This window comes from Accipiter gentilis, chromosome 8, assembly GCF_929443795.1.
Source record: "Accipiter gentilis chromosome 8, bAccGen1.1, whole genome shotgun sequence".
Classification (NCBI taxonomy): domain Eukaryota; kingdom Metazoa; phylum Chordata; class Aves; order Accipitriformes; family Accipitridae; genus Astur; species Astur gentilis.
In genome coordinates, this window is record NC_064887.1 from 21,017,647 (window position 1) to 21,045,286 (window position 27,640).

At 38.8% G+C, this 27,640-nt stretch overlaps 1 protein-coding gene across 2 annotated transcripts in view; it reads right to left on the reverse strand.

The window, feature by feature from the left end:
- Positions 1-27,640, reverse strand: part of DPYD (dihydropyrimidine dehydrogenase) — a 374,453-nt gene that overhangs the window by 46,496 nt on the left and 300,317 nt on the right. For both annotated transcript variants that reach the window (XM_049808457.1, XM_049808458.1), the window contains 2 exons: positions 23,052-23,194; positions 3,922-4,101 (listed from right to left, as the gene is read on the reverse strand). In XM_049808457.1, coding sequence (XP_049664414.1) covers positions 3,922-4,101; positions 23,052-23,194 — 323 coding nt within the window. The remainder of the gene's footprint in view (positions 1-3,921; positions 4,102-23,051; positions 23,195-27,640) is intronic.

Genomic DNA, 27,640 nt, shown 5'->3' on the forward strand with positions numbered 1-27,640 from the left:
AGACAAGCTGACAAGTTTTATTCCATGCATTTAATGGGGAGGTGATTCAGAGGTCATATTAATGACACTCATCTGTGTCAAGGCTTCAAATGTCAGGTCCTCCCACACAAAAAAACCCCAAACAACTAAATAAGCCATCAGAAAAGCAATGAGGAAGGAAGCCCAGAAGACTGGCTTTGTCCACCTTTGTGAGTCTGATGCAGCATCTGTGCTAGGACTGTCTTTGGAGCGGTTATGGATAAGGCTACAGCAACAGGAAAGAATGAATAAAATTGGTGGAGCTATGGAAGACAGTTTCACCCAGTGACTGCAAGCCATGGCTGAGGTTAGCATTTCTAAGTGGGAATCTCACTGCTATTACAGGCAGTGTAGTACCACAGGTCACATCTTGGACAATGGCAAGTATTGACTACAGCAGCAACTGCTGTGCTAGCAAAAGGGAAAAAGCTAGCGTTACTGAAAAGTCTATCAGAAAATATCCACTAGCTGGCTCAAAGATGATAAATTTAGGGTCTACATGCCAAAAAATACATTCTGCAACAGTGAAAAACATAAAAACAGCATTCAAGTTTCCAAAATATTTTCCAGTGCTAGGATGATTCTCACATGTTAAGGGCTATAAATTATCAGATGAAAGTATTAGTTTCATTAATGCAGAAGCATGAACAGGTACTAATCAACATGATTCTCTTTTTCAGCCAAAAGTTGATATGTTTGCTATTAAACTGCTTATTATACGACACTATTTAGGATAGTATTTTTAGTATTCTTTCTGTTTAGGAAGGAAATTATTGTGATAAATGTAACAACTGACAGTGACAACTGTCCAGTTTGTCATTTACCTGGTAACTGCATGGCAAGACAGCTTCAGTTTTATGTCAGTTGTACCACTTAGAAGAAAGTATTTATCTTTTCGTTTACTCTGGTCATAAAATACTACAATATTTCATGACATAACTCTATTGTGTCACTCTCCTGTGGCAACACTCTGCACTCAGCATCTGTTTGATGCTGAAACTGGGACAGAAAATGAATTATCAAAAGAATAGTGCACTGTTATATAAAAATATGGACATTAACACTCAATATTGCACTGTGAATCAAAACAGATACTATTATGAACATACTTAGCTAGGAACAGGACCAGTTCTAACTCTGTAATATATTCAAAACTGGGAGAGGCTCGATGAATTTTTATACAATCAGAAGGCAAGTGGTTCTTGATGCTGTCGAAAATAATTCCTGTCCCTCAGTTCCTTCTCATTAAATTGTCAATTGCCTGAACTTCTTAACCCTGTGATTCTATATGAGAATTAATAGGAATTTTGTAACAAAATGGAGGATAATTCCTTTATATTTTTCACATTTACTGCACCAAAAATACAATATATCAAAATTAGCATCTTAACTTTTTTTTTTGAATGCAAAAGTTCATCAGTATTTGCTGTTTAGCTTCTTATGGGGTCTTACTGAAAAAACTGCATTTCATCTCGCAGTATACCAAGACAAACTTGGACAGCTCCTTTTACGTTTTTAAAATTGTAATGCAGGATTTTGTCTTTCATATTTTACTCCATGTATAACTTACACATCCCTACACGTTACTTTTATCAATGAGAACATATATATCTCATCAACAGGCTATCTTCTCTTTTCCAAATAGAGAGTGAGGACATGGTTTTTAGTGAATTTATTTTAGAAAGAGAATCACAAGTGTGTGTTATGACTTGCTGCCAAGCGAGCTAGATATTTGTGTTTCAGTCTAGATGAAACTACAGCACTAAATTTGCTAGGCACAAGTACATGAAATCCAATATTGATAATAATTTATGAAGGTAAGAATACTGATTCCTATAATACTGCAAACTTAGTTTATGATAACATAATTAGTTACACTAATAACACTGCTTAGGCACAGTCTTGCTAATTATGATATTATAAATATTAATGATATCACGCCTTTGTATTTGATTGCCCCTAGTAGGAGCATTTATCATGGTATTTCGTTTTACCCGTGTTGTATTATTTTTCTGCCTTTTCCCTTGAACGTCCACTCCTGGACAAATACTTAGCCATCCTGAGCGTATGCTTTAAATATATCAATACCTTATCAGTGATGCAGCCTGGTTAACTTTATATGTTATTATTTAGTAGCAATGATCCAATGTTATAATTCAGTGCTAAGGGCAATCAAATACACAAACAGTTATATTCTGTACGCCTAGTTCTTTTTAAATGTCTAACAGAGCCAGCCAGACAAGATTACACAGGGCTTTGTTTTTCATTCTTTTTCATGTGACCCGTTTCAAGTTAAGATTCCTTTGAATTATTAAACGCTTCCTTAAAGCATCTTTTCACGCTACCTTTTTAAAGTTAATTATTGATGTAGTGACAAGCAGAAAAGACTAAGAATTATATTTTTTTCTTCTCATTCAAAAGGACATGAGAAACACCCTTGACAATGGTTGTCTGTTTAGTAAAATACAAAGGTAATACAAAGATAGAACATTGAATGGAGCTTTAAAGAAGAGTTACAACAAATCTCTGTACATGAGTTGGAAATGTGGAAATGCTGTGTATGTTTCTACAGGTGTTAAAGGAAGGAAGTTTAGATATAACCCTTTGAGCCTGGTTTAACTGCTTAACATAAGTAGATGAAAATGAAACTGCTTATACCTTGTTTTATTTTTAAGCAGCGTATTATACAGAGCTTTAGGAATAGGATTGTCTTTTCTCCTGGAAGGTAATGTTATAATTTTCAGAGCTCCACAGAGAACAACAACAATATAGGAGTCTCTAATCTCCTGCTAAATCCAACTCCAGTCATCAGCAACGATAAGCAGAGATTTGGAGGTGTTTGACACTCCAAATCCTATTCTTTTGTAATTCTTTACTTTTTACAACATTTTCAACAGTGTTATATAAGATTTTTGGAAGGATAATCAATAGGCACGATGTATAACTGAAATCAGTCTTCAGAGAGATCCCCTCTAGTAACCAGAAACAAAAGCTCAGCCTTCCTGCTGTGCAGGTATTTTGCTTAGAGCAGTAGGCAGCAGGGCATCAGTAGGAAGCCAGTTACACCTCCCTGCTTCTCAGCATGGATCAGCCGGTGCCCTGGTGGAGGGGTGAGCAGTACTGAGGGTGGCTGCAACCCATTACATCTGGCAAAAATCTCCAAGGATGCTTTTGTAGCAGGGAACTACTACAGCAGAGAGGAAAGACAGCCCAGAGGTTAGGATTTCAGACCACAGTTTACATTCCTATTCCACCACAGATCTTCTAGGTTTAAATGATCTTGCGGAATCTGTTAAATTATTCAGTGTCACTGTTCCTCACTTGGAACTTCCCTGCCTTGCAGAAGGTTTGGGAGTCAGCACACATGAAACACCATGAGATGCTCAGGTATGATGATCGAAGGGCCACTCCTACCTGATCTAGTGTTCCAAGTAACAGCTGGTTTGTGGCAAGCTGTCTCAGCTGGTCAGGTCCAGCGCTAGGGAGCTTTCATGTCTCCTGGATGTGGCACCCTGGCTGGAATACCCAGGAACTTCTGGCACAATATTAGTAGCATTCTGAATTGAGTTGAGTTTCTTTAAAACAAGCAGTTCCAGAACTTGTTCCAATGCATTTGTAATTTTACATCCTACACTTTTTTTAAAGACATTATGTTATGAATCAAGTGGAGAGATCATTTTTATAGCAAAAACGTTATCCCATATCAAGTCATCTCAAGTTTGTCTTCTTAAGCTGCCTTCAGATATTTGTTAATACTCAGTAGGAAAAAGACTTGGTGACTAATTGTGACAGCAGTAGTGGTTACCCAAGGTAAGGAGCAGAAACTGCATACAATCATTATGGAATTGCATTCAAAACCAAGACATAGTGTCATTATACAGGAATGGCAATGAAACAACATACCTTTCCCATCAGATCAGCAATTCTAGGTACTGGTTTTCCTTTCTGATGACACATGGTTGCAGGACTCTGTCCATTCCATTCTTCAAGTTCCTCAATGCTTTTCAGGTAAAGAAGAGCTCGCAGTCCAGTGCAGTAGTCATCAATAACAGTGAAATCTTGATTCTGGATTGCACTGCACACCTATAAAATATAAGTCAGTTATCAGCAACATCCTGGCAGAGGAGCACATGGAATTAGCAAGCTCTTTGGACTTACTGATTATCATATACCCTTCTTGCAACTTCACTGGGAAAAACTACAAGAATTCAGGATGTTAATTGGCTGCTTAATCCTATGTCATGATACCAGCACTGCAGTTCAGGAAAAAAAGGACTCAATAACACTAATTATGCCTAGGTTTCCTAATGGCAGCCCTTAGACCAGACCTGAAGGCTGTTGAGAAGTAAGCCTGCAAGCCCAGCCCCAAGTGTGCCTTCTGGGCTGCTGACGCTGAGCATGCCAAGCACACTGGCAAACCACCAGCTACGCTCAGACCTTTGTCTGCAGACACACAGTGGTATTCCCCAGCCTGCTCTGTCAGGAAGCACAGACATATCCAGTTAGGCCCCAGTCAAGCAAATCACAGAACCACAGACTTGCTGAGGTTGCAAGGCATCTCTAGAGATTGTCTTGTCCACCCTCCCTGCTCAGAGAAGGGTGAACTAGAGGAGGCTACCCAAGACCGTATTCAGTTGGGGTTTGAATGTCTCCAAAGACAGAGACCTCTCAGGGGAACCTGGTCCAGTGTTCCATCTCTCTTGCAGCTTTTTCTTATATTTAAACAGAATTTCCTGTGTTCCAGTTTGTGCCCATTGCCTCTTGTCCTTTCACTGGATAGTCCTGAGAAGAATCTGGATCCAACAAAAGTGTCTCAGCAAACAGCACCCATTAAGCTGAGCTGTTAGTATGGGTGAACATTGCCAGGCACAAAACTGAATGGTCCACTTCTGCTAATCACCATTTGCCATTCAGTGGTACTGGGAGGCCAGGCCACTTTATTTTAGGTACTGTAGAAACACAGATAGCAATATAGCTTTGTAAACATATAAAACAATGATCCCTGACCTTCAGAGCCTAACATGTGAACACAAAACTACTGACAGCAGAGAACAGTCTCATCATTTACATGGATACTTCTGGACCACATTGTGGGTATCAACTCAGATTTAAACCCACAGAGATCCCCAACCAAACTGACAAGTGAATAAAAAATTCCTGACTCTTCTCTGAACATCTTCTCATTAGCTAAACTCTAATCATCCATCAGTTATGAGGTGCAGGGTTGGTTGAGTACCATTAATTGTCAGTCCCTGGAAATGCTCTGAAATTCCAGATGTGTCAGTGTTTTCAGCCTCTGATTCAGCTTTTATTCTAAAAGCTAAAAAGAATGCTCCTGATAATACCTACACTTACATATACACATAATGAACACAACAATGAAATAGCCACCTATTTTAGAACATGAATGTGTGCATGTGCACACATACATCCATGCTCCTTGGACACAAAAACATGCCTTGGATCATAATTGACATTGATGCTTAAAAAATACAGGAATTGTTTTTCACATTTCAGAAATTATAATAAAACTTGCAATTCTGAAGACAGGTACACATTACTTTGTAATATACCATATACTACAGCTGTGCAAGTTAAAAATAAGGGCAAACTATCAAATAAGCACAAGAACATTTTCTATACAGCACATGTACGTTACACAAAATCTGTTTCTCTGAAGAAACAGTGTGGGCATTAATTAGGTCTGTTACACCTTCCATAGACTTCAAGACTTTTTTTTTTTCCAGAGCAATTATAAAGAACATCATAACAATTTCCTGTACAGGTTATTTAACTGCAAAACTCAACTGATGCTTATTTAAGCCTTTTTGTTCACCAAGGGATTCTCTATTTTTTTAGTGCATGGGTAACACTTTTTTTAAGCTGTTCTTAAAAATACTAAAACTGTAAAAAAATACAGGTAAAAGCCATGTCATGTCACTTGAAACAAGTTCAGGCACTGTTGTCAAAATCCTGAAATATTTTGACAAGATGTATACACATGAGATACACTGGAGGATACCTGTAATAACCTTATAAATAAAGAGGCTTTTACTGTTTTCCATCTTGTGGTGCAGTGTTATGAACTGCAATAATATAAAAATGTGCAGAAGATGATATCACACTAAGAGCTAACATTTGATCCCTGTGAATCTATGTGCAGTGCACTGTTTGCCTTCCCTAGAAAGCCAAGTAGGTTGCAGAACCAAAGGCAAAATGCAATTTTTAAAGAAAAATGTAAATCTCTGCACTGAAGAAAAATGTTATCTGAAATGGAAAGACTTAGATACAGAATTAGCAAGTGGTTTCAGACAATCCTCCTCTTCTGTAGGAGCCTCATGACTATGGTGCCCAATGGTGCAGATAATTAACCAAAGACATGCCATTCACTGATTTCACTGTGATAAAAGCAAGTGCTTATGTTTATGGGCCTTTCCTAGAACAAGAGAGATTCAAACATTAACACATACAAAACCAACATGCTTTTGGCAAATTCCAAAACATTCTGAGCTTTGAAATTTCTTATGTTGCACATATCGGATGGTGAGATTTGTGTTTTAGGCTTACAGTGTCTTCCACGAATCAATGTAGAAGCTTTTGCTGCATTTTAAAAGGTGGTGAACAAAGTCAAGATAAAAGGTCACTCTGACCCATCAGCCATGACAATTTCCACACCACAGAGAGAGGTTTTTAGCATCATACCTGGCTGCATCTGAATCACCAGTTTAAATGACACTGTGCCCTCTTTTCAGCACAAGAGAAGTGGCAGGGCAATAGACCAGGTGAGACTCAAACTCATGCATCCGGAAAAATTGCAGAAGAACTGAACCGACCTGTCTCCACACATCATTAATGCCCCGCTTCGCTCCTGCTGCTTGCACTGGGAACAGGCATGCTTCTCCTCCCTTGCAAAGTGAAACCTTGAGCCGCCTCTTCTGCTGGTATCTTATTTTATGGGTCTGAAGAGCAGGAAAAGCAGGAAGAGCAGTCCAGCTATGGCCATATTTAAAATGGAACTACCTTTTGATTGCTACCCCTTCTCATTTAATGTCTTATTGAACCACCTCAACAGGAGATAAAGGTGAGCAGGGTGCTGCTGTACAGCTGTTACCCATGCTTTGCACACCGATCAGAGCAGCAGCATGAAACAGAACTGCATCCAGCCCTGCCCGCTCAGCTCCTCTCCTCAGCATCATGGTTTTACCAACCAAACATAGTAAAATGTGATTCCCTTTAGACCCTGAAGCAAAAGCCTGAACAAAAATAGAACTTCACAACTGAGAACATACACATGGTCATATTGTGCCAGACCAGCAGTCTGTATCCTGTGGTCCACAGAAGCCGCTTATGGATGAGTATAAGAAACAGAGCAAGTGTAGATCAGTTGCTCACATGGTTTATCAGCCCAGGTTCTGGCAAGCAGTAGTGCTGGGACTTCACATGGCAGATATGACACCTGTTTAATATCCCTTGATCCTAAATAATGTAAGTGAATCTGTTTTATGAGTAAAATAACATTCAACTGTTCACTGAGCCAGGCTTTCACTTGAAACAATTAGGTAGAAAGTAGTTTTTTCTTCTTTGGAATATGAGAGAAAAGCCCTGTGAGCAGCCTATGGGACAGAGTGAGGTTCAGATCACAGTGCAGCTGTTAGCTGTGCTGCTGACAAGTGCAGTCCTGCTGCCTTGGCTGTGTTTGTCTCTAGCTTTGGACTAGAACTTGGGCTAGAAGAGAAAGCTGCTACATTTTTCCTGCTTCGAAAGCTACCTATATTATTCATATTGCACCAATATACACAGAGATAATTTTGCATGAGCTTGGTTTTACTGCACTGCTTGGCTCTGCCTTGGCAGTAGAACTGCTATGATTTCATTTTTAAGATCTGACCTTCTCCCCTTTCCTCCAGGTCCACACTCCAATGATTGTCCCTTACGTCCCAACAGAGACAAGCAGGCCAACATGCTATGTATTACATTGTGCTCTCAGTATTCTGAAATCTAAAATTGTTCAGTATAAGTTGCAGCTGTAGGTTACAATTCTAATCTATACAGACATGTCTGAGATACTAGAAGACACAATGCCTGCTTTGCTGCTGGTAAATCAAACATACACCAAATGATCTCACTGGGGAATGGGGATGTGAAATGAATCACAGGCTAAGGCTCTAAGTAAAACTGTTCTGCAAAATGCAATGATGGGAGAGGCATGCAAAGGTCCCTGCTGATATCTTGCATAAGAAATGACCTGTCTGCTCTATCACTAAATAAACATAAATACTGAGTCTAACTTTGTCAAAGGATCTAGAGCCATTACAAATCTTACTTGAGGAGCTGGAGTAAGTTGTCAGGAAACTATTATTGTGTAAAAAGAATTTTATAGGTTACGTGATTCTAATTAATCATTCACATCAATCTGAAACTTTAAATTTACATTTTTTAAAGAACAAGTTGTAAATTTTCAATGTAAAAAACATTCTTAATGCCTTTGCTTTTAGCAGAATCATTACACAACAAAGATATGCCAATTTCTGAAGTCTTTAGTGAGGCAAATCCCCTGCACCATTCACTGAGAGCTCTGTCTGCGTAAGACCTTTTAGATTTTGTCCATCGTCTTTGTTTCTAGGAGCAATGAGAAAAATACACAGACACTGCATTTTATTTTTGTTTTGCTCTCTACAAAAATGGATGTGGTTCCTGTCCAAACTTTGGTATAACCTGAGAGACAGTGTGGAAGATCTGTGCCATCCGTGCAGAACCTGGACAAAGTGGTTGAGGTACTTTCAGCCAGATCACCCACTAAAGCAATTCCTGTTCAGTGTGTCTTGGCATTTTTCCATTGGGGGATGCTGCAGAGCAGAAAATCTTTTCTGTAACACTAGAAAGAGGTAACAATGCACTCCTCTTCAGGCATTACTCTGTCCACTCTCCTACCCCATGATCTTCAGTTTTTACATGAACTCATTATTATATGGTGAAATCCCAGCTGGACAGGTGATGGTGGGGAAGATGGTGCCAAAAATGGACCCCAGACCCCACCTGCATTCTTTCTATTCCATCAATCGCAGGAATTTCAGCGGAGGCAGCAGAGGAGATGCAGATCTAGATGTGTTTGTACCAATTCTTCCCTACACTACTTTCAACTGACAAGAGGTAGTGTGTCTATAATCTCATATACTGCTAGTTCACTGCAAAAGGCTGGAGCAGGTCAGAGAATCTAGCCTGTTTAATAACATGTTGCTTGCAAGAAGCGTAAGTATTCTTGGTGTGACTAGATCTGTGAGAACAAGAATGCTGCAATGTCTGGCAGCAGCTGTGCTCCTATTCAAAATTGTCTCAAAGCACTATTAAAACCCTTTGCCAGCCATGAATCTGTGGTAGGAGACAATAGCTTGGAGAAAATTTTAATTTTTACACTCTTCCAAAATATGTTTCTTTTTTCAGAATATGTATGTAAAGTAATTGTCATTTTTATGAAAACAGAAGTAACAGTAAGGAAGCACATAGGTGGCAGTGATACACGGTCTAGAAGTAAGAAGATTGATGGGTATATATTTGTATATACAAACGCAAATCACACAGCTTGACTATTCTACCATATTAGTTTCCATTTGTTGTAGCTGTACCACATCAAAGCAGTGATGTCCCCATATATTGCATTTAGTGGTAATGTAATGGACTACCAAAAAAAAAAAAAAAAATCAAAGTGAGAGTTTCTAAGTAGTTTCCTGGCAATTGAGACAGCAGGCTCTTTCATCTGTGCTGTAACTGTGGCAATGCATTGATTTAAACTCCTTCTGAGATCTCAAATGCTTTTATATTCTTAGGTCTCACTGGCTGCTTTCTTTTTGCCTTTTTTTTCCCTTCAAATGATAAAATTCTAGCATTTAGCAGAATGCCATCTTGCTTCCCCAGAAGACGGAGACTTATTTCAGCTTTGGTTCTAAACTGCATAGGATCTCTAAATAAAATAGCTCTCAAAATGCCATCCGATTAGGAAATTGGCCTTTGACTTCACAGTTTCTAATATTCTCACCATAGCAAGGGGATAAACAACTATTATTCCTCTGAGATACCTGTGAGAGGTTTTACAATGGATTAACAATTTTGCTTTTACATTAATTTGGTTGACTTCCTTTGAAATATTTTTACTGATATGCCCAAATGGTAAGCAAAAGATTTACTGTTTTGATTTTGTATTATAATATATTTTCAATTTTAGCACTTCTTATCATCTTTTTATAGAAGCTTTCTTTTTCTATTAAAAATTCTTCCTGATAAGTATTGAAGACATAAATCCACCTTCCTGTTAGAGAAACATTTATGAATGATTCTAAGCTGTTTTTCAATGTATAGTTGAGGCTACTGCTTTTTTGATTAGTGTCTATTGATTAAGATTCTAGCGGAAAAAGACTGAAGTTGTAAATGAATGCAAGGTACTTCAGGAAGGATTCTATTTGTGCCCACCCAGGTATGCATATGAATTGACAGCCTTAAGAAAATTTATTTTACTGTAGTGGGCAAGAGCATGATAACCTGGGTAAGGCACGCATACAATTTAAAATTTATTCTCAAAAGCAACTAGCAAAAACTGACTTAACTAAAGGGAGATCTTTCTAGGCCATGCAATCCATACGCTGCATACTCTTGCCTATAGAAATGAAAATGTATGTTTTCTAGCCCCTATACAATGATTTAGATGTGCCCAGATCTACAAAGTAAAAAGCAGTACACACAGCATTGGTTGTCTGACACAGTACTCATAATAATGTGGCAAGAGCTGCAATGTGAGAGTAAGCAGACAAATAAAATCTCCTCTGAGACTGGTTTCTGCACTTAGAATCTTCAGGATACCAATATCTATGGAAAGGCTGCCTGTATAATGATTGTTCCTCCTCCTCATGTCTCGTTGAACACTGACTTACCAGTACATTAAAAGCGTAGCCTAAATTATCCTTTCTATCAGCAATTATTACTTTTGCTAGAGGGTTGTAGGATTAAGAACATTAGGGGAAGTGGATTATCGGACAACGTGGTACACTCTCTGGAAAAAAATGAGATTCTTTGTTTTAAAGAACAAATTTTTAAGTAAGAAAAAGCTTCCCAAATATTGATACAGTACAGATGGAATGACTTGATTCATTCACATTAGCTGCTTAAATGACTCTAGAGATACAGGTCAGCAGATGGGATGTTACTTAACAAGGCTTCAGATACTGGATCAAGGTGCAAAACCTATTTAGGTGATAGCTGATAGCCTTTTTAAAACATTAGAATTGAGCTAATATACATGAAATGAACTACTATTTCTTCTGAAGTCCAGTACAGCATTCAGAAAGCAGTTTGAAAGACTGAAGTATTACATCTATGAATTGTCTGAATTGTGGGGAAAAAACCACATAATCTTTTTTACTGAGTCCTAGACTTGAAGTCCTATTGAGCTGAAGGCTTACCAGAGACACCTGAGGGGCAACACACAGAAGAAAGGTTCAAAGATGTTAACAACTCCAGGCTCTGCAGAGTAGGCAGCCATTCACATAGGGCTTAAGAAATCTACCAAAAAAACCATGACTGGATGGTCCGGTGCCATGTGGGTGGCAGTAATGAAGTATTTCAGTTATTTTGTTATATCTCAAGTGAGTTCAACAGACAAGCTTGAGGTAAAGTGTCATTCTAATGAAAAGTATAGGCTAATGTCAGTAAGTAATGGATCTCAAAATGAGTTAAAAGGAGAAGGTCTCTAGCCCATACAAGACAAGCTTGCGGGATAAGAGCTCTATCTGTGGTACAGCTTGGATCCTCTCTACAACAGGACAACATAACGCTGTCGTGGTGTTGAGCAGAGCTGAGCTGACATTTAGGGAGCATCAAGGCAGGGACCACAGGTAAGGAAATAAGGATGCAGTAGCTGGGCAGCAAGAAGAGCCACACAGCTTGTGTTGAAGCCACAGCAGCCTCCTGAGGCAGGCTGTAACGAAAAGCCTCCCCAGCACCAAGGTGACAGTTACTCCTGCTGGCATAGAGACCCCAAAGCACCTGATTCTGGGGGGTGAAAGATAGACCTGGTTCATGTATTGCACTCCAGCAACCTTGGGCAACAGTGAGTGGCCAACAATGAAGGAGAAAAAAGTCTAGAATCCATTAGCCACTTATCAGACGAGGGCACAGCAGGGTATAAGAGCACTGTAAGAGATCCTTTAGGAATGTTATCTGATGCATTAATTCCTAGCCTACTCAAATGTATTTTTCCTTCCCTTAAGTTCTTCTCTGTCAATTAATGTATCTTTGATCTAAATAGCTAAACTGGGTGTTTGGGAGTGGGAAACTGGCACTTATCAAGGGACCCTGAATGATGCAATTTTGTATCCTGTGTCTCTGAGAGGGGAATTGCAGAAGAATTCAAGAATTTTCAGAAGGCTCCCTGAGGTAATTGTTTGGGGTTTTTTTTTCTTTTCCCGTCAACCACCCCTAGAGGAATGGTTATATTTCCTTATCTCACTAAAGCATTCTGTCAGTACTTGGAACTACAAAGTGGACCTTTATGCAGTAGGTGGGCACACACACTGATAAAAGTGCTGATCGTGATCATCTTTCCTAAAAAAACAAATATGATTCCACATGCCTTGAGCATTGAGGAGTGTGGGAAACAGCCTCCTAATCAGCCATCTATAGCAAACTGTATCATTGTACTGTAGATCTACAAAATTAAACATATTTTTGAAAGCAGATGAGCTAACTCCCCTGTGTAAACAGTCTAATCACATATAGAGGCTCTACAACTATCTTTAAATTTATGTTGAATATCACTTCATATTTCATTTATTAACACCCAAAGGTCTTGCCTCTCTCTTGTAAGTACTGTTGTGGAAAATGAAATCCTTGAGTTCTCCCAGTGGCTCTGCAGCTGCTGGTACAGCATCAGCAGCTGTGCCAGGTAGACGTAATTTTACTCGACCCATTTCCATGAGCTGTATCCTCCAGTTCCTCCAAAGATATTTCTAAACCAGGTATCAGTTAAGTTTCTCAGATCTGGTGGTTTTATGTTAAAAGTCATCAAGTAACATGACACATTTAGACAGAAGTTAGCAGTGTTTTTAAGATTTTGTTTTCTGAGAGCTAACCAACAGGAATGCCATCCTCTCTAGACTGGAGTTGGTCCATTACTGCATTTTTGGAAAGGCATATTTGTCAGAAGCGAGTGTGGTTCTAGGAAAGCAGGTTTTTCAGAAAAGAACTGTGTTCTGAAAAACGTGTGGAAAAGAGTTTCACAATTACCAATATGTGCTGTTTGACAACATGGAATGCAACTGCTCCATTTAACTTGAAAATGTCTGTTTTGCAATCCAAGTTAATTGGAATTAAAAGGTCAGAACTAAAATATGTTGCAAAATAGTTGAAACAAAGATTTGATTCACCCAAATAATACTTTTTTCTTTAAATGTGTTAATTCCACACATTTTTAGAATTTTGATTATCAGTTTAAACTGGAAAACTTTTCCATCCTTGATCTTCCCTGTGACAGAATAACTATTTCCTGATCATTGGTAATACTCAGGTTCATTAATGCATAACGGATCCAGGGTAAAGCTTCAGCATTCTTTATCCCAGGACACTCTGAATCAGACACAGCAGGGACTTGAACCCAGATCTATTTTGATTAAATGAAATTTGTCAATGAAAAACAGTTTCCTCAAAGAAGTTTCCAACAAACTCTAATGAGAACCATCTACGGAGGGACACTCTCCTGTGACCAGAATTTTGAAAGCTGCAGACCTCTCAAAATCAAACAGAAAAGCAATTTTTCCATTTTGGAACCTCCGTTCAGTCCTGCAATGATTAACCCCTCATCCTTGTGAGTCTTTCCCTCTAGTACTCTCACATTTTATTTCAGTTAAAATTACTTTCATCCTTTATCAGCTTCCCTGTATGAATTTGTGCAGCAGCTGCTGTGTCCATTGAAGAGTGAGATTCATGTGAATAAAATAGTTCTGACCCTCCGAGTCCTTCGTGTCTGAGATAAAACACCACTTTCACATTTCCTTAGGGATTGTTTTACCTATCTCTGTCCAAATAATAAATATCAGAAAGAAAAGCAACAACATAACTCAGATATTGAAGGAAGTTAAACCCTTTCTTAAACGTACTGCCAGCTTCAGAAAAATGGTTTCACTGTTTGTTTCTTTCATTCAAATTGCATGGATAAAAGGACCTCTCGCCAGCCAGATCAATCTGTGTCAGGGAGCTTGTGTTGTAGCAGGAAAAAAACCTTCAAAATGGCATCAGGGCTCACATGCCCAGATTGCTCCCTCCTTCCTGGGCAGAAAAAGATTTTTCTACCACTGGAAAAAACCGGCAGATCGGTGACCAAACTCCAGCTAGCCCTGCACCGAACCCAAGCCAAGCTGGACAGCAGTGCACACCTGTGCCGGTATGGGCTTCAGGTCTGTGCCTTCCCTGAGCACGACCTCCTCCACCACGTGGTCTCCCTTTCATTGCCAGCTACAGCCTCTGACGGAAAGATCAATGGAGCTGCTATGACACAAAAAGGAAAATTTCTTACATGAGTATTTTCTTTGTATGACCAATAATGTTTCCAAGAAAAACTTCTCTGATGGCAGAGCTTTGCAATCCTGAATGTTTTATGTTTTCCCTTTTTGGAAAACAAGTCCCCTGCAGAGGGGGACTTGTTAATACATATAATTTAAAACAAAACACAGGAAATTCCCTAAGTAATTATTGGAGATGGCAGTAACAAAAAAAGAAACTCAGCATTTTCTACTGTGCTTATCTTTCCTTCTATTTATATTTTCAATATCCAACAAGGAGCTGTGTACATTTTCAGATTCAGTTTCTAGTCACTTCCACACTGGTACACAAGGGGAACTCTGTCTATAACAGAGCTAGCTTCGTGTCTGAAAGCAACCTGAGCTGAGCAAACCAACTTGCCCACAATTTCTTCAACACTTAATTGACCCTCTTTTGAAGAGTCATCTCCATGTTGCTTTTACTTTGTAAACTTTTAAACAAAATTCACTTGATGTTAATTCACACCATGTGGTTTTATCTACAGGGAGGACAGCTCTGTGCTTGTTCACATAAGATAGCAGGAGCACAAATCCACATCAGTAATGTGAATCCACATTAAAAATAGGTGCAGCAGTAGTGGGTTGTGGAAAGACAAGCAATATTGTGGATTCTTGGGAGAGATGGAAAGAGCATGTTGCCAAAGCAATTGTTCTTCACATCTCCTCAATCCTTATAGTCCATATGTCACCAGACCCAGGGAAGCAGGGTAGACACCTGGGCAGAAGGGGAAAGAGAAGCAGGCTCAGTGTCCCCAGGTATAAAAGCAGAGAGCAAATCCTCTGCAGACACTTGGAGTGACTGGTATAGGACAGCATTTGAGCTGATGCTCAATTGAGACCATTCAATGATAGTTACACCTACTTTGCATGAGAATCCTTTAAAAGAATGACAAATAGCAATTGTTACGGAATGAGCTTGAATTCAGTCTTACAAATTTATGAAATTACAATCCTATCTATGCAGACCTCATTTACTAGCTGGTGAAACAAGCAGAAATAAAGGAAAGCTAATAGATAAATCCCTTAAGCAGCTCCAAATAAAATGTAAAACTACAGCAAAACTGCACAAAATAAAAGGCATTATTAGCTTAGAGTTTAGTCCGTAACTTTACAATGTGCTGATTTGATTATTGCAACTTTTCATTAAAAGTGGCAAGATACTAAAAGTAAAAATCAATAATGAAAACCTGTTCTAATTTGATATTTTTTTCCAACTATAACCAAAAAGCTTTCTAGATTGTTTTTGTTTGACAAATTCCAATTTCCATTAAAGGAATTCTCACAGAAAATTCTCCCTATCAATTAGCAATTTCCATCCCAAGCATCTGTAATGGAGCAAGTGTGGCAGTCCTCAAATGACTTTTTTTTTATTACCAAAGAGAACAGACAGACAGTTGAGAACAGGCTGAGTTTCTGTAATTAGCACTGAGCTAAGAAAAAAGCAGAAAATAATGAAATGCTTATCAGAAGTGATCACTTGAGTATGTCTGCCCCAACTCTTCTCTCTCTCACACGTTCATTTTCCTTTTGATTTTATGTCTACATGTTCAAACAGCACTTTGTTCCCTCTTTTGTTTCTGCATGTACTGCAAATTTCAGCTCTGCAGAAAAGGGCCACTCCATTCAGCGCTGTGTCCGTTGAAGACTTTTTTAAGCACGCGGCTCTGTGAGCAGCAGAGCTAATGATACCTGGCTTCCAGCAGCTCTGTGTCTCCTGGTTGGGTTCTCTGACGTCTAATAAGGTGTGACTGCCAATTAAAGCCTTTCCTGTGGCTGACACAGTCCTAACAGCACTGTCACATGTGGATTCTCAGAGGTCTAATAAAGGTGAGCTCATAGCACGCTCACGCTTACAGTGAAAGAATGCAGGTACGCTCCATCCTCTGCCTGACTTTTTTTTTTTTTTCTCAAAACTTTTTATAGCAAAATACTTTCTATCTTCCAGAAAATTTCAGTGAAAATGGCCACAAAGCTCAAATGTGACTGAGGATACTCAAAAGGACATAATTTCTTTGGGAATAGGGACTAAAACCTGCTATTTCCATGTGAGACTACATTTATCTCAATCAAAGGACTGATATCTGAAAAGTGGTTTTGCCTTAAGTGGTATTTTTTTTCCTTAAAATTGTTGGTGGATGTAAAGAGCCACACCTTGAATCTCGTTTCATATCATTTTGGTGGCCTGCCACTGCATCCAGCAATCTATTCTTCACTTACTAATTTAACTGGTGAAAGAAGAATTAGCTCCAACATCTTAACTTCTCATTAGCTCCAACATCTTAACTTCTCTGTATCATGGACAGCTTTGTACAGAAAGGTTTTGTTCTTCTACCCTGTAAGCTACAGCCTGCATCAGAAACTTTATGGTGTCCAGTTGGTACCAAAGTGTGCCTGTTCTTGGGCTTATCTGCCCGTGGAGTACTCTCTGACTGACACAAAGCAAAGCTTTCAGCCTCTGTTCCCCCCATGCACTGGTGTAAGGATGAGCTGGGGGCAGAGGAAGGGTGGACTCTTGGCGAGTCCAGGCAGTAGAAGCCCAGCCTTGCTCTGCCACACCAATGGCACCTGTGGTTGTTTAAGGCTTGCAGCCATCCACCTGACATCTTTTGCCTCACAGAGAGCTGAGATTAGACATGAGGAAAGACTGAGCCCTTCCTCTGCATTCAAAATCACTGCTATTCCTTGCAAGACAAAATAAATTTTTTTCCAAGTGTCATCAGTATAAACTTAACCTCATATTGTAAAACAGAGGGCCTACTCTATCACTGCCCTGCTCTGTCACTCCCATGATTTCAATCTCTTCTAGTTTTTCACTCTCCATACCATTAAATGGCATAAATGATAATTCCTGGATGAGAATTTTTTGGCCTCATCTAGTCTTCACTTAACTCAAATTTCAGTGTCTTCACTGACTTGAACAGACACTGAGATGGGCTTAAAAGAGCACTAATTCAGTGCATGGAGAACCAGCTCTCTACTTTGCAGTTCTGTAGCCATAAAAAACCATAGAGAAACAGCATCAGGGACCTTAATGAAAATTAAATTAACCAAACAAAATAAAATGGGGAAAAAATATGATGAATTATTACAGCAGACATTTACTTCATGGGTTTTTGTGGGGGTTTTTTTGAGATTAGGGTGGAGAAAATGGTAGCATCTAAACCTTAAGACGTGACATAACGTTTTTGAAATGTTTTTTTTTTCCCCCCTGTCATTTCAGTGATTATATTTTCAGAGCATTGCTTTTATTTTCTGATACCTATGGCATTTTATACCATGTAGAAGGGTTCCTCACAAGGTTTCACATCTGCACAAATAGAATAACAATGCTCTCTCATAGTTCAAGTCCCACTATTTTGTGATAGAAAAGCTTGTTTATTCACACACAAAAGGCCATCCTGCTGTTATAAAAATCCCTCAGCTAAATGCTTCAGTAAAAAGCCTGCTGAAGAAAAAATAATAATCAAACTGTCCTGAATCCCCTGAGACTCTGGCTCCAAAGAGGTACCAACAAGAATGCTCCTTGAAAATGTTACAAAAAACACAAGTAGTCTCATAAAAACAACCATGTTCTGTGTTGGAGGGAGATTTTATCTTGCAGGGGCAAAAAACCATCGCTATTGCTTTCTTATCATGGGCTGTCATACTTCCAGAATGGCTTTGTTCTTCCTCAGATCCCTGAGGTTTCATACACAACTGGTGTGAGGCAGGAAAGAAGGGCACAGGGCAGATCCAGCATGACGGCGGCTCTGTCTCTGAGGTGGTGTGTATTCCCTCCTTATTCCCTTGCATGAGAGATGAGGAGGGTCATGGTGTAAGGTCCAGAGGCAGCAGGTGTGCATGGACTGAATATGACATGGTGAGGACAAGAGCACAGTGCCTGTAGGAACAGGACTACAAGGTGCTACATCCTGTCCAGGGCAAGTGGGAGACAGAGATGGGTGAAGGTGGGTCTGAAATAGGGCTCAGGGCAAAGCTACAGGCAGCCCTGCTAGGAAGCAGTGTTATATGGGTGGATTTTAAATCGTCGCTATGTAGAGAGCTTTCACAGACATCCATGTTGGAGCAACAGGTGACATGTGTGACCTCCATATTTTGTAAGAAAGGAAATTTATTTGAAAAGGAACCCATATTCTTTACACATTAATGACCAATATTCAAGATTAACAAAAGTATTCCATACCAGAATACAATGTTAAGAGACTCTACCATGAAACAAGTATACTTCAGAAAGTACCCCCTTTGTTCTATGGTTTTTTTGGTTACATCTGCTAGAAATAATGACTACAGAATCTCTTTCAACAAAAGGTCATTTATGTCAATGGACAGAACACAGAGGATCAGATCACCTGCGGTAATTGCAAATTAATGCTCTACTGCTAATGCATTAACTACACAATATTGATCTACAATTCAATCATACAGGCTACTGTGAAGTGATTTTTACTTTAATATTTGTATGCTTTTATTGCTTTTTCCATAATGCATTTTCTCTTTCCACTGGAATTTTCTATAATTGTCTCCATTTTTAATTTCCTACAGAGAGATGACTTTGAAAAATGTATGTGTCTTTCAAAGCCTTGCAAAAATCTAACAAACCATTATTGTGACATGGTAAATCACATACATGATGCAAAAGGTGTAAAAAAATCCGATATCTTATTTTGATAAATTGGGGTTTTAAAAAAAGCTTATTTAAAAAAAAAAATACTTCAGCCTCACTGGAAGCCTATACTAATGAACTGTACCTCAGAAAGATGCAGCTAGACATTTCTGGAGCTTTTGGTATGCAATGAGTGCAAGATTATCTCCATAAAGTTGTTATTTTTTTTAATTTCATGCCTGTACTGAAAAGGGATTGGTGGATTTCGGTATGCTACAAAAAAGTATAGTGCTATGGAATGAGCTGAAGAATGATTTAAATGCTTCAGCATTTTTCATGAAAAATTAAAAAACAAGTGGGATCTTTTTGCAACTGTTTCTGAAGTCCATAAAGTGGAAGAATGGTCTGCTAAATTGCTGTATAAAATTTTAACCCCAGCTACTACTGACTACAATGATCCAGTTTGTTTTCTATACCTGCTGCAAAACTTTCTTACACACAAACTTTTTGCCAGTAATGACACCAAGATATTGCCCTCTATCTTTTAAAGGAGAGGATAGAACACACTTTGAATACTGAAACTCTCTCCCCAAACCATTCCCTAAAATACCCGCTTAATACCACTTGAGGTGGTTACAGCATATATCAAAATACAGCTTACCACCTGACTCCTGACTTGCATTCCTGTGTATGATGATTTTGTAAATAAATACCCACATTGTAAAAAGAAAAGCAATTGGAAAAAATAATGGAGAACTGATTGTAGGTGAAATAGCTGCAGAGGAAAATCTGATCTTGCTTTTAATGGAGGTACATTTATTATTCATAAACCTCTTCTCTAAGAGATATGCCACTCTGCAATTAAATCAACTCACACAAAACCTTCATATTACCTTAGCCCATGAACATCACCCTCATGGCAGAGAAGACACAGGACCCTTGTCTAGGTAAAATGAAGGGAAGCCCAATGGCCATGCAAGTGCTGCTCTCCCAGGTTCTCTAGCTGGGCTCCATGGATGGATCAATACAACCTGTGCTGCTTAGTGATATCAGACCTTGTCTAATGCTGGATGAACTGACATTCCCTACCCTTTAAAAATACTGCTAATGAGGAAACATCCATGCTCTATTCTGTGTAACAGGGTGGTGATAGCAGTGGCAGTACCCACTCCTAGGTTTTGAGACCACTGCTCATTTAGCACAGCTGAGCACAGAGCTCACAGATACTTAAGATAAGGCTATGGGATGCATATATAATTCCCCCAGTACAGTCCCAGTATCTCCCTACTTAACTCAGGGACTTGCTATGGAGTGAATCTTAATAAACTGAATTATTCAGTCGGTCACTTTATTTGATATGATCTCCAAATTCTGTACTTGCTCTGTATTTTGGTACTGAAGTGAACTGTCAAAGCTGTTACGATGAGCAACAGAGGTTTTGACTGTTGAAGAAGGAACAACTTGGGCATTTGATACCAAGGACATGTGAGAGAGAGATTGGGATTCAGGGGAAAGTATGTTAGCCAGCTATTCCTATGACCTTGTTAAGAAATAAAATAGCGGCGATGATTCTCATAATTCTAATTAGGTTCCAAAGATGACCTATGAAGATGAGGCTGTCGTCTTCTGTCTGTCACAACTTGTCTTGCCTAAAGCAGCAAATAAAAGTTTCAATCTAGTCCCGGTCAACTGTATGTCTTATAAGACTGTCTAGAGAGATTAGTCATTTCCCTCTCCCTTCCATTTGCCTTTCCCAAGATGAGGGAAAGACTTATGGCTTGTACTCACAATCTTGCATGAAGTTTACTAAAGGCTTATTTTTAAATAAATGTAATTGAACTAGTTCAGACCCTTACCTACACAGCAGCTTTAGAATCCATTTACCTCAGATTAAATTACTTCCCTACTTTAGTGAAGCAGAAATAAGCTACTCAAGCTGAGGATAGGTTTGATCCAGAGGAGTTTAAAATCAGTTCTAGAGATGATTTAAGTTAAACTGGTGAAGCCTAAGGACAAGAAAAGAGTTTTTCCACCATCTCTGGGAAAAATCTGTTGAAAAGAGAAATTATTCTGTAAAGGGCAGAAGACCAATATAGATCCAAGTAATTTCTGGAAGCCAGTTCCAGAGAACTTGATTATTACTAAAAAGAAAACAATAATTAATGTTTTGTAAATCCAATATTCTTTCTCTTGAGCACTGACTGGGATGTCTGCATTAAATTATATTTCAGAGTTTCCCATTATCACTGGGGCAAACCAATAAAAAAGAAAAGAAATAATAAAAAATAAACAGCTACACAGTCTATATATAGGAAAAGTGCATAAATGACACTAAAAAAATTCATTTTTAGTCATGCAGAAACAGATACAGCAGACGTAGAACAGAAAATCATTCCACTCTGCGTAGTTCAGATCACATAACATTGTTAGAGACAAAGCCATCAAAACTGAAGCTCTATTAGCAATAACAAATGAAATGCATCTATAGCAGTAAAAACGTTCCCTTGCCAATCCTACTTTTTTGTAGACAAATGCTGCTCTGTAATTTGTACCGTTACTTAGTATTTATATAGAAGAAGCTCTCAGACCACTGTGTAAGAAAGGTAGATCTTTTGTCTGTGCATGGGAAAAGAAGAGTTTGAAGCATTCCAATACAGACTAAAAAAAAATAGGAAATGGTATTAATAAATCCAAGGAACACAGTAAGTCTATAAAAAAGCAGTGGCCTTCTACTTCAGCTCCCAGAGATGCTAACTGTGATGTGCATTAAAGAACCCAACCAAACCAAACCACTGAGTTGGCCTTTTTTTTTTTTTCTCTGAAATTTAGCAAAGAAATGACTAATCTCAGCAGTCGCCATAGCTATGCAGAAAGGATGGTCACACTGATTCTAATTTTAATGTCAAAGTGAATTGTGGGAATGAAACCACTCCAGTCATTCCACGGAGTGACACAAAGCCGATATCCACAGGATCCACACCTGCTGTTGTCTGTGATGGGAACTACAGATAAAGGGGATGAGCAGTTATCAGAATGTAACAATATATAATGGAATAATATAACATAACCACCACCTGCTCCTTATCAGCCATTCTAACATATATGCTGCAATGGTGCCCTGACATGCCTAGTAGAGCAAGTAAGGGGCTGATTTCCAGCTAATTTCCTGGTGCCCATAATAACAGGCCACCAAGGCTTCCTTCCATGACAGGGACTAACTAACCATGCCAGTCTGGCCAGGACCTCAAAACAACCCATCAGGCAATGTAAACAGCCTCCACTACTGCCTGCAGTCTGACACCTCACTCCAATGCAATGGGCTGCAATGCCAGCACCCCATGCAGGAGGCAAAGCTCTGCACCTCCTGACAATAAACATGCTTAAGGGACACAGATGCCTGGATAAACAAGGGTTACTTTACACTGGCTCCCAGTGGGACCAAAGTAGTGCTCTTTGAAATCCCCCTCTCCTTGAAAAGGCTCTTTGCAGAAGACAAAAACCGAGAATAAAGGAAGATCAGATAGATAAAGCTTAACTCTGTGTCAACCTTGTTTGTATGATAAGGGAGAGATGGTGAAAGTTTAAATCCTATAGGTCAGAGAAAAAAAGTGATCACATACATATGGCTAGCCTTTTCCCAGATTAGTATCGTGACACCCAAAGTTTTCTTTTGGCAACTCCTCCTCCATCTGAAATGAATCTCTCTTAGCAAGAAGCATGAAGGTAAAAACATGAGAATTCCTGTCAGTGGTATAAAATCCTCACTACCCTAATGTTTGAAAGCAAGATACATTATGGTTTTAATTACAGTTATTTTAATTTTTATATTTTAAAGAAAGAAAAGGTACCTGTAAAACAGAAGCCCCACTGTGTAGAAACTGCAGCCCACTTTCAGCAGAATCGATGCCTCCAGTTGCTAAGATGGGAAATCCTGGGAGAGCACGGGCTATGGCAGACACTGCACGGAGGGCAATGGGCCTAATAGCATTTCCTGCAGAAAACCAGAACATTTTGTTAGCAGTGTCAGAACACACCCTGATGTAATTTGCACATCCCTCATGGTAGGAACATTGGCAACTAACATCTAATTCTGAGATGCAGAGGTTATATTCATTTACAAATTGACACCAAGTGGGTTTCAAGTGGTATCAATACTTGCAAAGCATTATGAGATTGGCTGAAAAAAAGAAAATTGCAGAAACATTTGGATAAACATTGCAATGCTGGCTTGCACATTTTAGCTGATGCTCAAAATAAAGATTAACAATGTCTGAGACATAAAGCAATACTTTATCATACAGTACTCTGTAGACAAAGAGATCTACGTTTCTACATAAAGAATCAGGTTGATTTTTTGAACATAGATGTTGTCCAAGTAAGAGGGAACATCTCACTTATTTATGTGTGACTAAAAATTGTTTAAAGGTGCCATTTCACTGCACTTGACATTTCATATATTATTTAATGTTTCCCCTTTGGACATTTGCAGATTCAGATAATCCTTTAAGTAAGCCCCCTTTAACTATTAACATGATAGAAGCTCAAAAGAATAAAGTATATTCATTTATGGCTGTATCTCCAAGACTGGAGCTTGCATTTTCAAATGGTATGTAGAGGTTGAGTCAGACAACTCACTGCTACATTTAGAGGAATTATGATTAAAGTCTCAATACACTGAGTCTGCAATGCATCTGCTTTGGCTACATCCTACTGATGGCATGCAAGTATTTAAAATATGCATACAGATGCTGCTCATTAAATGATGGATAGCATAGACAGCTGACACTTTCAGTTACTTATTTTTTAGGCTAGTTGGGATTTCTCTAGAAAACTCCCATATTCCTAAAACCTCTACTTAATTTAGAGAACCTTTGGGGTAATTTTATGTTACCGTTAGACAACAATACAGTAGTGTAAGGGAGGGACACATCGCTCCCAGAGGAACTGGCTGGCTGTCAACCTATGCAAGGAAATGCTAGTACTTTTTTTTTTTTTTTTTTTTTTGTACTGTATTAGGTAACCTGGGGAAATACCATGAACCTGAAACACTTCTGAACACTCTCCATGGGTACTGTTATAACCTTTAAAGCTTTGACCTTCTGCAAGAGCAAATAACCAAATGGGAAGAAAGAAATAAAACTGAAGCAACAAACAAAGCAAGAGGAAGAAGAAACCACAATTAGGAAGTGTGGGAAAAGAGCCCATGCAAAAACAGTAGCTGCTGCATCACCACACCTCTGCTTAGAGGCCTGACCAACATGCTCATCTCCTTCAGTCAAAACTTCTTGAACCCAAACAAGCTGTGTTGCCATTCTTTCCCTACCCTTTCTGAGACAGAAGCACTGCAGTCTGCTGGATTTTTAATCTAAGAAAGCCTGTAGTAAAGGATATGTTGCTTTTTTTCATGCAGCCCTGCCTCACTGAGCCCAGCACCTACCCTCCCTCCAGTGTCCCCATCAGTGCTTCCTCTCAGGCCGAGTTTTACTGGTCTCTGCGAAGGACCTACTATCAGCTCAGGATTCTGCTCTCTAGAAAGAGCCTCTGCCTTGCTAGTGCATCAGCTAAGACCTCCCCGGTCTAGCTGGAAGTGTCAATGAGGAGAATGATCCCACACAAATTCGGGCCATAAAACTTGTCACGTTTTGCTTTAAATAGGACAGCTGCACTGTTGCTTTGACAAGGAGATGTTTTTTCAAGGTAATTTTCCATTACAGAAAACCGAAATTTGGTTTGTCTTAACCATTAAAAATACTCTGTCTTCAGCTCACACTGCCTTTTGCAACATACCACTGCCCCTCACTGTAACCCTGACAGACAACACTGAATTCACAGGAGACCCTGGCCCGTCAGTATTAAACACATTCACACCCAAAAGCTCAGCTAAGCAGTCTCTATTGACACCTGCTCTGGATTCAGGACAAAATTATCTTCTTGCGCAATGACAACTTCTGCTGCCTCAGGATAGACATCTTCTCATTATATACTTAATACAACACCTCCTCCTTCTTCAATAGCTGATCTCTGCACCTGAGCAAAAACCAGAATACTTATTATCTGATCAGACAGACTCTTCCACCCTCCATCAAGACACACCACATGTTCTTCCATGCCCATGTTAGGGATCAGGACTGCTCTCAGGCTTTACACAGGTACTTCTTGCTAGTTTAACAGAGACTACATAGAGATACAATGTTTTCAGCACATAAACTTTCATTTGCATAAATGGATAGCCTAACCCAAGATGCACTATCACCATGTTTTGGTGAAAAGTAGAGCCTGGTTCATAAAAATTAGAAATCTCACAAAAACTGCCTTAAAGAATCTAAGATCATACCAGAATAGATCACAGAAAGGAGCTGGAGCTGAACAGGAACTTTCCACAGGACACTAATGACTATTTGCCATCATTTGAGCTAGATCGATTGTAATGTGTTTGAAAGGAATAGAATGATTCTCTGAAAGAAGATGGTCCAGTCTTAGAGAGAGACTTGAGACAAAAAAAATGGAACCATGCTGTTTGCTCTCACAGATTTATGGATAAAGCCTTTTGGAGGGCATACATGCCAAGATATACACTACACAGCCAAAACCATTGAAAATAATCTCATCAAAAAACACTAGTTCATGAGATTCTTCAAATATTCAGTGTTCAAAATTGAGGCTATAGGTAAGCATCAGACTTGCTATATTGCTTTCAGGCACTGACACAGCTGCTCCAGAATCTCACTGTGATGAGGTAGTTTTTTAGAAATGTGAAAGAATACAGACACTGGGAACTCTGAAATCACGTGGCTAGAGGGAAGTCTCTTCCCAATCTGCATGAGTTAAAAACTGACATCTGCCTCGAGGCATGAAGGTTTATATTCTTTTAACCCCAATGTAACTCTGAGAGTTTGCATTCAATCAGTTTTTAAGCCTTATTGACCCTTGACCTTAATGGTATCTTGTAGCAAAGAGTTCCACAAGAAAATATTTCCAGAATAGAATTGTTCCTTTCTTCAGTCTGATTAAATTAGCCACCTTCTCACTTAAATGACTGTCTCTGTACAATGGTCAGTAGAGGAAAAGAAGCAAATGACAGTTTATTTAAGCTTTCAGCACAATAGGTAATCAGAAAGGCTTTCATTCAGCCCAAAGAAATCAAGCATATGATTTGATGAAGCCTAGCAGAGATGGCAATGAGACTTGGAATTTATTATGGAACACAGGTACTTTTTAGTACTAGCTGCACTTGATATTTATAATTTGAGTTATTACTTACATTTGGTGATTAGTAAATTAGTGATAAATTGGTACAATCGCAAAAGTATTCCTTCATCTATAATTCACCCAAATGAATTTAAAAACATTTTATGAGTGCTTATAATGACGATGAGAGTAAATAAATGGCTCTAATGTCAATCAGAGGGTTGACTGAGGTGTCACTATTCATCCCAGCATTTTTTTCTTTAGTCTACAGAATACAGAACAAGCACATCAGAAGGTGCAGCCATTCCCTCATGCATTTCTTGATCAACAGTTCAGAAGCTTCCTCTTCTGTAGTAAAAGCTGCTGGTCTGGAATACAATGTGATTTACTTATGATAGAGATCCTACTGCCTAATGAAACGGTGAAACAACCTTCCAAATCAAAGCCAGAAAGAATACAAACAACAGTGATGTCAAGCTATTAAAAAAAAAAAAGGCAAATAATTAAAAAAAAAAAAAGCAAATGAGCATTGAATTTGACCTAGAGTCTCTATCTTCTTGCATTTTCATATGAGTACCACAGGAAGGTAATAAATTCTGTTATAGAGATTTGTGGAGAAGGAGTTTTTAAAAGGTTGAAAGAAAGGAGATTTAATGCCAGATTTTAAAAGAGCTCTAAGTAGTAGAGGGAATTTGCAGAATGTTGTCTGATAAATCCAATGGTATTTAAGAAGCTGAGGTCCAAATCCAGCATGCATTTGAAAGATGGCTCACATGTTAAGAAATAAGCATCTACCACATACTCTGACATATTGGGACCCGTAATTCCACTAGTTAAGCACCTGTAGCTGGGGAAACTGCTGATATGGTACTCTCTTGATAGTAGTATTACAGCTGCTACCAGAATCTAGATGTGGCTATCATCTACCTGGTTGTAAAATAATGAGATTTAATAAACAAAGTCCATTTATCCAGACCTCAAGCAGGGGAGTGAGATTTGAAAATGAAAGACAGACAGAAAAATATCTGGTGGAGATGACATGCTACTCTATGTTGAAAACTACTCTTTCAAGTCTCTCATTAATTATGGAACAAACAATTGCTATTATATAAAGATTTAAACAATAAAATAATCATATGATGCAAAAGTCCCCTTTTCTTCTTTTTCATGCCTTAAACCAAAGCATTTTGGATTTCTCTTTTTTTTTTTCTTTTTTTTTTTAAAATAAAAAGTCAGATTTTTCGTGACT